Source organism: Lutjanus erythropterus, chromosome 9, assembly GCF_056507025.1.
Source record: "Lutjanus erythropterus isolate fLutEry1 chromosome 9, fLutEry1.hap2, whole genome shotgun sequence".
Lineage (NCBI taxonomy): Eukaryota > Metazoa > Chordata > Actinopteri > Lutjaniformes > Lutjanidae > Lutjanus > Lutjanus erythropterus.
The window spans coordinates 8,291,758-8,305,990 of record NC_139325.1 but is presented as its reverse complement, the minus strand read 5'-3'; the positions used below and the strand labels follow the sequence as shown (position 1 = coordinate 8,305,990).

The window sequence follows — 14,233 nt, the reverse complement described above, 5'->3', positions numbered from 1 at the left end:
CTGGTGACAAATGCAAGTCATACATGTTTGTTTTGTGGCAAACATTTCATGCAGGTTTTATTCCCAACCAATACAAACACTTGATGAAGAAAGAACAGCTTAAACAGCTACAACTTGTAGGAACAATAAGGCTTTTATTTAAAGTGCAAATTCCATCAGTAGGCAAATCATAATGTCGGCCTCCCTAAACCAGATAATGTATTAGGTCTGCACAGTTATCAAAAATCTTAAGTAGTTTTTTGGTCCAGGTAAGATGTGTGACAAGCAACTTTATAATGAAGGACTGTAACGCTGCAAAGATGACCCGGCTTACACATCTGGATCTCCAGATTTTTTTTTTTTCCAGTGAAAATTAAAATTGATGCAAAAATGATGGTTCCCAATGATGATTGAATAATATTGCAATCATAATATCTGTCAAAATGAAAGCAATATGAATTATTTCTGTAAACCATACTGTGTAGCCCCATAATGTATGAATGTTGCTTACTTTGAATAAAAATAACTCTCATTTTCAGTGAGAACAAAAAAACAGGAGCCTACACAACCTGGTGCAGGTTGGCCATGGTACATTCAGATGCTGCACAAACACAGTCATATTATTTAGACACTGCTATATTAATATGAATTATACAAAGTGGTAGTGAAGAAAAAAGGACTTCAGTGTCTCTCCTGATCAGTCTTGGCCTTTGCAGGTGAGTCTTGATGCTGTTCAAACTACGACAGCTCACCTGCTGCTGCCTGCAGAATGAGTGACTGCACTTTTCCCCACAAGCTCAAACAACCAGCTCACACACGGTCCAGTGTCGAGCAGCTCCATCAAATTTAAGTTCTCAACAGCTCCTCGACAGCTGTCCGTCCACTAAAGATGACATCATTCACCGACACACCATCATAGGAGGAACCAGTCAGAGACAGCGACAGATTGTTCTCCTTTATGAAGCTACGCATGGATTCTGGAAAGGCAGGCAGACAAACACACCTCAAAATGATGACTACATTCAGAATTTATGGATGGAATTTATATGTGAATACTCACCGACTCTCTGATAGTGTCCCTGATAATACTGAGGTATACAGTCCTGATGAGAGAGAGATTCCATCACAGTTACAACATACCAACAATACAGTCAAGATGCAGCATTAGCACAATATTATAAGTTATAACTTCTAACAGCTCAAAATAATGATAGTAATATAACAACAGAGACTTGTGTATTTTCTGCATGAATTAGTGACATGTTAACATGTTATTTACACACACACAGTCCTGTCATACCCTCTGCACAGCCAGCCGAGTCCAGATGGGTGCTACAGTGACTCCCAGGTGGTTCTGCACTGCCTCCGTGGCTTTTGCTAAAAGATACTCCTCTGTTACTGCTTCTGGGGAGCCAAACACTTCCTGGAACCAGGCCCCACCCATCATCACCTAGCAGACATGGTCATGAGCTTTGGTCAGAGGAGTGCACTCATTTAACTGAACCATACAACAAGAAAGAAACGTGTGTGTTAACTGTCACTGTGTGTTGTTATTGTGTGTTAATCTTGTGTAATGTCACTCAGTGATGAAGCCACAGAATTATCCCTTAGTTTAGTTTCAGGTTAAGGTAAGGTGGAACTCAAATTGAAGGGGAAACAGATTTTAACAACACAGGAAAATAAGTTATCCCTAACCACAAATGTTTACATAAGTTACACCCTCACACAGTGCAGTGCTACTGGCAGCACTCTTGAAACAATACAGACTTCAACACAACACCGGCCCACAACTCCCCTTGCTTTTAAAATGAAAGACATTTTACATTGTGGATGAATCACAAAGACACTCGTGTGTGTGAGTATGTACCGTCAGTCTAGTGGTCTGTCCATTAGGTCTGTTGTGTTGAGGGAAGGGAACAGAGTCATAGACCACCCCGAGTACACCCCGATCCTCTGATGATGGAAGCAGATGACCAAAACCCTGTGTACACACACACACACACACACACACACACACACACACACACACACACACACACACACTGCTTAGTGCTGTTTCACTGGGTTTGTTCATGCCACATTTTGATTTGGCATTTATATATATACATGTATATATATATATATATATATATATATATATATATATATATATATATATATATATACATATACATATACATATATATATATATATATATATATATATATATATATATATATATATATATATATATGTATGTATACACATATATTTGTAACTGTAGTTCTCACCATTACAGGCAGGATGCAGCCCTCATACTCGAGGTTCACCACAGCGACTGTGACTGTGGAGACGTCCTGCAGCTGCTGGATGAGAGGTTGACAGGAGGAGGGCAGGGCTGAAGAGAGGGCTGGGGGTGTGAGGGAGGGGGGTCAGCTGAGAGAAGTGACTTCATACAGAACAGAAAGGTGTAATGAAGAGAAAATCTATTTCTCCCTTGTGTTTTTACTGTGGATCGTGTTGTGATTTCAGACCCAGTGTACTCAGGGCTGGGAAATATACTGATATTATATCATACTGTGATATGAGACTAAGTATCAGGAGAAATGTTGTTTATTGTTATATTGTGATATGGCATCACTGTTGTCTTTTCCTGATATATCCATATTACTGATGATCATCATTATTATTATTAAAAATTCTCATTGGGTTAATATTTTGTAAAAGCACCAATAGTCATCCCTACAATATTGTTGCAAGATCAAGGTATTTGGTCAAAAATATTACGATATTTACTCATCTTATCATCTCAGCCTCTTCGACCCCTCGGAGTACAAAACATCAGTCACAACCAACATGATCAATAATTATTGATATCGACCGATATGAAACTTAACCACTGTAATAGGTTTTTCAGCTATATCACCCAGGCGTAAGTGTACTATTACATATACTATATAATAATGTTGTATTTATTATTTTGTAACAGTGTAAAACATTGAGAATTACAATTTTAGGTTAAAATACTGAGCAAAGTTTTACATTGGATCATTTCCTGCTCTGCTAAATATTGAAGGATTGTAAACATGTTGCAGCTGAAGCTTTGTTTAATCATTGCAGCTCTAGTCAAGATAATATAAGGTGCTGCAGAACTGGAAGTAAAAATGGTGAGGAACCTTCATTTATGCATACATTAAGTCTTACCAAGATTTATTAATAAGGTCTATTGTGGATTGGGTTGTGATGGTTTGTCATTCTTTGAGGGTGGTGTAAAACACTACTTACCTTTTGCAGGCAGAGCAGAGATGATGTGGTCAGCTGATACGGCTCCATCCTCCAGTTGGATCTATAAACACAGACACTTGAATGTATAATGAAAGGAGCCAAATAATAACATAAATATATAGGTGGTATATGATACATGCTGACCATCACATCATGGGTGTCAAAGGGAGAAGAAGAGGAGGAAGGAGAGCTGCTGATATGAACTGAGAGGAACTTTTTTTTTCTTTTTTTTTGGAGACTGATGGACAATGAAGAATAAACCTCGTTCCTTGTCAGAAGGTCACTGTCTAGACATAAAATCCTGGTAATCCATCCCATAGTTTTCAAGACATTTCACTAAAAGAACAAAAATGTCAACCTCATTGTTGAACCAGAGCAGGGGTTCTCATGACTGAGTGACGATTTAGGGAACTGGCACATGACTGTGGGCTGCACAGCAAAAGCCATGAAGGAGGTTTGTGAGGTTTGTGATTCATTTCTTTGAGCAGTGAATTGACCTGTTTACAAGTAACACATCACTTTATCCGTCCCCTGAGTTCTGATGAAAAGAAGTTGATCCATATTTCCTGAAATCTGCTTTTCTCTTGAACCATAAAGAGTTTTTTCCGTCTCACATCTGCATTAAAGCTGTGGTGGTAACATTTTCTTGGCATCAATGAGCAATAATTCCATATTAACCTTTCGGCATATTGTAAATCCAGTGGTCTGAGAGAAAACTAGACTTCTGCACCTCCTCTTGTCTCTGTTTTCAGGCTTTAGGAAATCTGGCCCTTGACAGTAGACTTAAACCAATCACAGGTCATCTCAAAAACCGGGTGTTCCTATTTGCTGTTCTACTAGTGCACTAATAGTCCACTAGTGCAAATGTAAGACTGAATGCAGAACAGAATGCAACAAGAGAATATGAAAATATCTCATTTTATCTGAATTTATGCAGGAGATATATGTTTGATTTGTGGTAAAAATAAATAAATAAATACAGGTTTATCTCCATTAATGCTGAACACAGTTGTATACTCATTATTTATTATTATTATTCATTATTAACTCTTTACTTTAATGTGGTGCAATGCTCAAAATGGTCAGTAGTTGTCACCATCTCACCACTGGGGGGTTGTCCATCAAGAATTTGTGTTTCCTCGTTCACTTTCTCAGAATGAGAGCAGCGAGAGAAGCTTGTGTGAGGCAAAGCAGGCAGCCTCATGAAAACATATTTGCATTTAGGGTGTCTGCTGCCTTTTTTGGTCCTCAGGTCCCAAACTCTGAGTGAGTGTTGTTAAAAGAAATGATGTGTCACAGTGGTGAACATGACTCGCAGCTTTTTTTGGAATGTGTTATGAATGCATGCGAATGCATATTTATGAAAAACAAGTTAATCACTTTGACCATTTAATATTTTGTTCTGTACTGCATTCAGTTGAATACAGGTTGATTTTTTTTTTGCAAACAATTGCATTCTGTCAACCTTTCGTGGAACTGAATACTTGCTGAAGTATTTCAATCTTGACCGAAATGGCAGACCAACCATCACTGCCACCCCTGGAGCCACAGCGCTGCCACGTCTAAAATGGTGGAACTTCAAATCTACAGCTGAGTTATCAATTTTCCATTTTGTTGTTGTCCAGAATAACACAGCATATAGTCAAGCTGAAGTAAATGTAGTTTATAGCCTCCACACTGACCTTCCAACCAGAGGCTGAAGGACTGATGTGTTTAACAGCTGCCTCTTTGTGAAGCTGCACCTTCCCACTTCGTTGGAGATACTCGGCGATGGATTCTGGAAAGGACTCCACTCCCCTACTCAGGGACCACTGGGCCCATGACTCTTTAATAGATCTCTGAGCCAGAGGGCCAGGGAGGACCACAGGAGTGGGACCTGCAGGGGTTCACACACACACACACACACACACACACACACACACACACACACACACACACACACACACACACACACACACACACACACACACAACTTCAGTTGTCCATTACAACTATGTTGGGTACTGGGTGTAATAAGGGAAGATACAGTATATTAATCAGAGACATAAGAAAAACAGTTTGGATCATCTAGATTCCCAAACCTAGGAATGTCACAGCCCAATCTGAACTCTTCTGTGGCCCACCCAAACCTTTAATTACAACTTTGATCAAAACATGAGATACAATGAGATATACAATATATTTTAGTGTTACTGTGACAGATGCCAAATACTGTTAAACAGCTGTTAAACTAGGTCAGAGAAATGAATAACATGTCATTTTAAACCAATGGCTTTGTTTTGTTAGTTCTGATCACTTTTCTAATTAAGGATAAGTGTTTTATGGTTATTTCAAATTAAAACTGAGACTTAAAAACATTTCATGTTATGGGCTGTGGCCCTGTAGTGCTATTTATCCATCTACATTTTTTTGAGAAATCAGCTGTAGACATGTCTGCCTTCTCTCCAATATAATGGAACTAGATGGCTCTCAGCTTGTGGTGCTCAGAGCACCAAAAAAATCTAAAAAACTCAACAGCAATGTCTCTTTCCAAAAATCATGACCTGGTTACTCAACATAATTCACAAACCTTGTCATGAGCTGTTTCATGTAGGAACTACTTACTTTCTAGAAGAAAAGAAAGTAGTTTGGGTAGATTCTTAAGTAATTCTGAGAGTAGTTCCTCCACAAAACTGCTCACAACAAGGTGTGTAGATTATCTTGAGTAACTGGGTCGTGATTTTTGGAGAGAGACACTGGTTTTGAATTTTTCAAATGTATTTATTCCCTTTAAGCACTATAAGCCAAGTGCCATTTAATCCCATTATATTGAAGAGAAAGCTGAGATCTCTATGGCCAACATCTCAAAAACGGGTGCAATTGGTGTGAGCTGTCCCTTTAAAGTTAAGGGTAAATCCTACTAAGGACATAAATTATTCACAAAGCATCTTAGCCCTCCTGAGAGCTCCTGAGGTAAAAAACTGTAGCAGTAGGGAGAAGGACTCTTAAGAGCCTTAAGAGTTTCTTAGACAGAAGAGAAAATGTTGGAAAGAGAAATCAGTAGAAGAAGTGTTGTCTCTGTGTGTTAGGAAATACTCCCATGAACAATGGTGCCATATTAATAAATGTTCATAGGAGCATCATCTAACATGCAGGCTATGTTTGTTACACATTGTCCATTACCTAGTATTTATCGCATTTGGATGTGTGAGCTTTTGTAAATGTTTTCACAGGAGACATACTCTCCAAACGCTGACTGACAAGTGTGTTGTTAAAACGCTTGTGCAGGAATAATGTTGGTTAATCCCAGGAGAGATGCCCTCACACCTAACACAATAACACTGTAACACATGAAAGTGATCACAACACCAAGATATTTGGCAACTGGAAAAATACAACAGTGCAGCAGTGATGACGTGGGTCTGTCCCAACTCTCCATCAGCACAATGATCACACAAACAAATTCAGTCTCCTATTCATTTAATTTCCACTGGATGTCCACACTAGAGGGGCATTCATGGACACAGCAGGCTTCTCCTATTAATATCAAATAAAATACATGAGGTACTAAAATGACCATCACGGTAAATCAGCGTAGGAAAAGGCTACTGTGATGGTAAGCTTGTGTTCCCACTCAGTTTGTAGGCTACTTCTAAAGCGACAGTTCACCTCGAAATCAAAAATGCAGCAACTCATTATAATGATGTTTTCTCACACATTTTCCATTTTTCAAAAAAGTGCGATTTGGTTCTGGTTCTGTGATTTGGATATTGCACTTGGCCATATTGTGATTTTATTGCGACTGTGAATAATTGTGCAGCCTAGTGGAAATTCTCAATATTATATTTCTTTTAGACTGAAGTTGCTTCTACCCTCTCAGACATATTAGATAGTTTGTATCCTGCCACAGGTCCTTTTACTAAGTGAAGAATCTTCCCTGAGCCTCTCCGAGCAGAAGTAACAACAGTGTAGTAAATGCTGCAGTGTACCTGAGCCCAGCAGCATGCCCAGTGTCAGGGAACCTCTGCACTGCTCTGCGTTGTACAGGACAGGAAAACAAGAACGCACACTCAGCTTCCTGCAGTCCCCTGCAAACACACCACGACACAAACTGTCCACAGCTATGTCTGCCAGCTACACACACACACACACACACACACACACACACACACACACACACACACACACACACACACACACACACACACACACACACACACACACAGGAAGAAAACAAAGAGCAAGAAATATATCACAAGACAGACTACTGATGACATTAATATAATAATGTGATCAAATAAAACCATGATCATTGTCCAGAATACACAGGATGTCCATACTGCAAGAGTATTCTGTCATACATCATGTTGAATATCACAACAGCCTGAGAAAAATCTGAAGGATGATCATTCAGACAGACAAGTTCCCCACACCTCCTTTCCCAGCCTCCGCGAAACAAATGAATGGATGGACTCATCGTCTTCCTTGCCTCTCCTAACCAGCATCTCTGTGGCAACACTAAATAGGAGGGGACGAGAGAAGGGTGGGACAGTCCGCAAAAGTCCACTGAAAGAAAGACAGAGACACAGAAAGAGAAGGAGAAGGTGACTGATAAAGTATATCAAACATCTATCTTCACAAAGGTACATTATATTGAGAAGTGTTCCTAATTTTTTGTCCATCTCATTCACATCCTGCAATGCAGTGCTTATTTAGAACATGTGTCTGTTTAGAATGGGCTGAGGTGCTGACTGCTGCGTTCTTGAGGGACACTCATCTGATTGACTTCACATACGACACTGCACTCCCTCAGCAATACACCCACCAAGTCAACCAGACCGACGGTTCTCAACATATGTGAAGGACAGGCAGACAGACAGAGATTTCACCACCAGCACTTACAGTAAACTCAGTATAAGACACAGAATTGAAGTAATGCTTCTGTGACACAGAATAACAGCTAAATGTCATGTTTTTAGTCTGAATCTTCACTGTAGATCTTTAGCTTGGAGCCATGTTCACACGCACACTGTCTGAACTGTGTGTGTGTGGTGTGACACTGTGCAAACAGCATGGTGGGACTTTGGAAGACATGGACTTCACCAGACAAGCAGTATGGAGGCAACTGCATGTTATTTTTTTTACATCTGAAAACCGGTCACCATTCACTTACATTGTTTTGGAGATTTTGCAATGCTGTTTTCTTGTGAAACTCAAGCAATGTTTTCTGGATTAAAAAACACCCCAAACTTCAATCAGCATGAGGGTGAGTAGATAATGACTGAATTTTCGTTTTGAGTGAACTATCCCTTTAAATCCCTTTGTCCTGTTCTACATCATGAGCAGTGATTCGCTGACCAACTTCAACACGGTCACTGGATTCTTAGCAGAGTAAGGACAAACTAAACACCATCAGCTGAAACTAATCATTGTGCATGCAGTAATAAACAGTATATGTATTTGTTTTTGTTAGTTTTTTGTTTTTCTCCTTGCTCAAAATGTCAAAAACTGTACCTCTGTTCCAAAGCCGAAGGTAAAGTTACACCCCTGTGCCTAGAGCATCACAGGTGCCCATCTACAGAGATGTACTGTACCTGAAACCAATTATTAATTATTATATATTTATAGAATTTTTGTTTTGTGGGCAGCATAATGGGACTGGATTTTGTATTATAGTGTTGTAGAATAACAAATCAGTGACCCCTGAAACATCTATTCTGTTGTGTGAATGGGTGCTACATAAATACAGTCTGTTTGCAGCTTGTCAGCCAAGAGTTTCCCTCATGATATCACTGCACAATGTGTCACATGTGGTACAACAGTACAGAGTGATGAGAATAAGCACAACACACCCACTTTAAGATGGACACACCCTGCTGTGGTGTGTGCCAGTACAGATGGTTAACACACCACTGCAGTGTCAGTTTACAGTCGCAACAGGGACCTTTTATTTCTCCTTGTGTCGTCCTTCTGTCTTTTTTGCTTTTCTCTCATTAAGATAATTAAAATACATATTTGATATCAAGTAATAACAACAACAACAATACTAATAATAATAATAATAAAAAATAAAAGATAAAATAAAAAATAACAGAATATTTGAACGTAACCCCTTATCAAATTATTATTATTAATTATTATTACATTTGAAGAATATGACTTGAGATCATATATTTTGCTCCTGCAGATGTATTGAAATTTGCATTTCTATTTACTACTAACCAGCCAAACAAAACCAGTTTTGTCTTCTCACCAGCCTCACCTTATTCCTGAAGGCATCCTGTGGAGCTGCTTGTTGACATACAGATATCTGTTCTTAGAGGCCACATGACTGTAGGTGACTGGTAGAACCTCTCCTCCAAGACCCAGGTCATCGAGCTACACACACATACACACACACACACACACACACACACACACACACACACACACACACACACACACACATAATTTCGAATGTCCCCAAAAGACAGAGGTTCACTGTTGGTCTTTCTTCAGACTATCCTATAATAATCCTTCAGACCTGCCACTTTTAAACAGGATGACTGAAAGTAAGCATCTCACAAACTGAAGTTGTGAAGTTTCTCTCCAGAGCAGCAGGGAAACATTGAGACAAGTTGGATGAGTTGAAGGCAGCAGTATCATTATCAACTGATTTTTCCGACTGATTGTCACTGATTGTGATGCACCTGTATAAAGCGGCAGTACTGGAGGAACTTTTAATACTTTGTTTGATTACTACGACCATTTAAATCTACTGACTCTACACACGAGGAACTCCCCAAACATTTTTATCTGTATTAATGAACATGAAAGTCATGATAAACAGTCCTCTAAGTGATTCAACAATTATCTTAAAATGTATTAATTACAAAAACCATCCGTTAACACACCACTGACTATGGCCTCAATACAGTGGTAGAACTCACCATATTGAGTGTGTTGCGTCCCACTGCCCCAGCAGGTCGAATCCCTCTGGGTCCATGTTCAAACACTGCCCCGTCTGACCTCCTGGTGGACCACAGCCAACCTCCAAAACGACTGCTGGACTCCAACACAATGACCTGAAGAACAAAACAGTTGTTTCAGCACAATTTAACAGAAGTATGGTCCACAGATGTAGAAGAATTTTATTCATAGTGCAAATAAATGATAACTTAAAATGAGAGTTAGGCTAGTCAGCTGTTTGGTCACTTAAATGGCACGTCCCCCAATTTTCAGTTTTAATTATTATTTCTAAGTGCCTTTATTTTTCAGGATTCTAATGTACGTAGTCTTGCGAGGAGGCCACATCTGCTGTTATCACAGGTATAGTTAGAAACAATGTTTATATTTCCCCCCAAATTCCCAACATTCACTATGTGAACAGTAGATACAACTGAACATCATGACTGCACTTCTTCAGCAAATAGTAGCTTAAAAACAGGATGTCTATACCATGTAACAGTCTGTGTGTGTGTGTGTGTGTGTGTGTGTGTGTGTGTGTGTGTGTGTGTGTTACCTTGGTAACCTGGGGGCTCTTGCAGAGGTAGTAAGATGCTGCCAAACCCCCAATCCCCCCTCCAAGGACTGCAACTGTCCTCATTGGCTGAAGGTAAACACAAATCACGTCCAATAACCAACAGAGCTATAACAGAGGACCAGGAGCTGCGTACGTGTGTCTGATGTACTGTGACAGGGTGTGTCTGCTAAATGAAGCCTGTGGATAATGATAAAGACAACGCCTCATTCTGTCCCCCAACAGTCTGTCTGAAGAGGAGAGGACTCGTAGGACTGTTGCAGAATCACTGGCAGGCCTTTTTATTTAAAAAAAGGGCTGCATGATATGGCAATAAAGTCATATTACAATCTTTTTGACTCTTATTATAAAAACTATTAAAATCAAGCTGAAGAGTGTAGATCTTCAATGTGCTCCTGCGCATGTTAAATCTGAGGTCTTTCATTTGCCGTTCTCACTATCACTCTAATTTGCCCATTGGACCAGAGACTCGTCGTCCCCTGTTACTGGTCTGGTGGCAGACCCTTGGAATAATTGATCAAGTTTACATGAAATTATTATTTTTTTTCCTGCAGGAGAGTTTATGTTTGAAATTCTGACACCATAAAGGCAGGCGAGCAGAGAAGATGAATATAACCCCTGGCATATTCCAAGAGCCCTTCAACACATGCTGTTCTCCACATTGTTCCTGGTACAGTTTATACGCCTCGCTGTGAATCTTGGTGCTTATAAAATATATAAAATCTTGTCAGTGTCTAAAGCTATAAATTTAAACTCATGGTGCACCTCTGTGAAGGAAAGTTAGTCAGTGATTGTCAGGAGGTGGCAGGGGTGTCAAACATATGGCCAGAACCAGCCAATCAAATCTTCCAATCTTTGCAAAACAGCAGAGGAGTAATTAATTCCAGTACAGAATACAACAAAAAAACAAAAACAACAACAACAATGAATACTTATTGTAGTCACAAACAAAAGACACTGAACCTTGTCAGGGATGGCTTGACACCAGTACAGATGTCGAAACCAATACCAATCCAATACCATCTTCTTCACTCTCTTCAGCAATTAACCTGTTCATAATACATTTGTATGGATCCAGCTTGCTTGAAATAACGTCATGCTCAAACTGTGAAACAAATATTCTACTCTCATAGAGTGGGCTGAATGATTTTGAAAAAATAACTTTTTGCAATTATTTTGACTGATATTGCAATTGCGATATGATTTGAAATATTAGAAGGAAAGCTAAATTGTACATCATTATTCTCATTTTCATTTAAACCATATCACTGTGGCGTGAAAAACAATATATACATATACATATATGATGCATAGGCCAGTCTGACACACATTTTGATTTGTTTTGGGGGGTTTTTTCTGATTATTTTCTGGGCTTTTGTCTTTATTTGGAAGGTGACAGTTGAAGATGTGAGAGGAAAGGTGGTAGAAAGATGGAGGATGGCATGCAGCAAATGGGCCACAGGTGGGAATCAAGCTGGCAGCCGCTGCAGAGGACCAACAGCCTCAGTACATGGGGTCACACTCTACCAACTGAACTACAGGGGCGTCCCTCACACATTTTACATTTAACAAATATTGCACCTCCTGCGATTTGAAAATTTCCGTGGGCCATATTGTGATTTCAATAAAATTCTGATTAATGGTTCAGCCCTACCATGAAGTAAGAAATACATTCCCACAAATATGACTCACTTCTGCAACACTGCTGCTTCTTTTTATTTGATTTTTTTTTTTTCAAAAAGGACTTTCAGCTGCATGTTTGACTGGTCAGCACCATCCCAACATTAAAAATGAAAATAAATGTCATCTGTGTTACTGTGACACATCTACAGCATGTCACTCAACATTTAGCACTCATGATAGTTTAGACTGTTGGATCATATTGGATTATATGTTCCTCCTTTCCAAAATCCAGTCCAGTGATATTGGTCGGTATCAGATCAATACCAATACTGAGTATCGTATCAGCTTGTCCCTGAACACTGTGATAAATAAATACTGTCAATTAGCAGCTTCACTACAAAATCATCTGTAGGTTATCAGTCACTTTAGATACAGAACATAAATATCACCTGCCTCGTTAGCTTCCACTTTAGTTGTGTTTGTGCTGATGCAGTGTTACTACACAAGAGTGAAAATGTGTGGAGAATTTCCAAATCTCAACAAGCTGTCTGAATTACAAAGAAGTGAAATACTCCATTGTTGTCCAGATCCAGAATTTCTGAATGTTTTGTGTTTGTAGATCCACTGTGATCTGTATAGTGTAATGCACATCTAATGACACTAGACTGACTGAATGTGGAAAAGCTGATTTTTCTTCACACATCTCACGATGCTTATTATCTGTTTTGTAAACGGATGCTTCATTCATTTTGAACGTATTTTGAAAGTACTTGTACTTCTCATCACTAAAAAGGGGAAACATTTGGAGGTTGTTATTTATCATTATCCACTGGTTTCACTGGTCCGGCCCACCTGAGGTCAAACTGGGCTGCATGTGGTCCATGAACTAAATGAGTCTGACCCTCCTGTCCTCCTTGTCTCAGTCTTCACTGTGTTTCTGAGTGGAATAACACCATTATAACGAGCAGAGACACAGAGACTGGACTGTCCTGCTAGACAGCAAGCATACACACACACACACACACAGCTCCACGGTTACCTTAAAATTGGACGGAGCACAGCACGGTCAGGTCCGTCTTCTTCCGCGTGTCCCCAGTCACTCACAAACAGATCGGCAACGTAACACTTCTTCTTCTCTTGTTTTAAACCGCAAACAGCTTCAGGGTGTATACCGCCATCTAGTGTTCACGTCCTCAACACCACGCCACTGAGAGACCATGAGCTGCATGTGTTCAGGTGGAATCAGGAAAATGCAGAACTTTTGAGGCACATTTATAGTATTCAGTGACAGACAAATAGCAGCTGAATGTCATTAAAGGACTATTGTGGGCAAGGAGCTGTGGCACTGTGTCATTTTGTGTGGCAAAAAAGGTCACGAGAATAGGCATAACAGCCATATTGATAAAAACCAGCAGGATAAACACAGGTGATAGCAATTATACTATGGTAATTAAGTTCCTGTTCCAATTAGTGTAGAAGAGTCATTCCAGAGAACCAGCGTGGGACCAAACATGAATTAGAATCATTGCTATTGTCTATGTTGTCAGCTATACTTTGAATATGTAGTTTGTAATTTACTACCAAGGCAAGGCAAAGGCAACTTTATTTACATAGCACCATTCAGACACAAGGCAATTCAAGATGCTTTACAAGAACTTAGAAATACATTAAAATAAATCAAAAGGAACATTAAAATTGCATTTGAGGTCATTAAGACAAAAGCTAAAAAGTAAGACAATACATAGTTAAAAACATTATAGAAATTACATTTAAAAAGCAAACATAAAGCAAAAGCAGACAAATATAAAAACAATAGCTACAGATTATCCTAAAAACATGTAACATATCCACTTCACTGGTAAGCTGCA

The 14,233-nt window shown here is 39.3% G+C and overlaps 1 protein-coding gene across 1 annotated transcript; it reads right to left on the bottom strand.

Moving 5' to 3' along the window:
- Positions 1 to 461: 461 nt before the first annotated feature.
- Positions 462 to 13,484, bottom strand: ppox (protoporphyrinogen oxidase). Its single transcript, XM_084726028.1, has 13 exons — positions 13,405 to 13,484; positions 10,725 to 10,811; positions 10,153 to 10,287; positions 9,486 to 9,601; positions 7,657 to 7,789; positions 7,213 to 7,357; positions 4,927 to 5,120; positions 3,245 to 3,305; positions 2,251 to 2,369; positions 1,847 to 1,960; positions 1,280 to 1,429; positions 1,040 to 1,082; positions 462 to 956 (listed from the first exon to the last, which is right to left on the bottom strand). Exons 2-13 carry the CDS (start codon positions 10,806 to 10,808, stop codon positions 826 to 828), a joined length of 1,425 nt encoding a protein of 474 aa, XP_084582154.1. The 5' UTR covers positions 10,809 to 10,811; positions 13,405 to 13,484; the 3' UTR covers positions 462 to 825.
- Between the last annotated feature and the right edge of the window lie 749 nt (positions 13,485 to 14,233).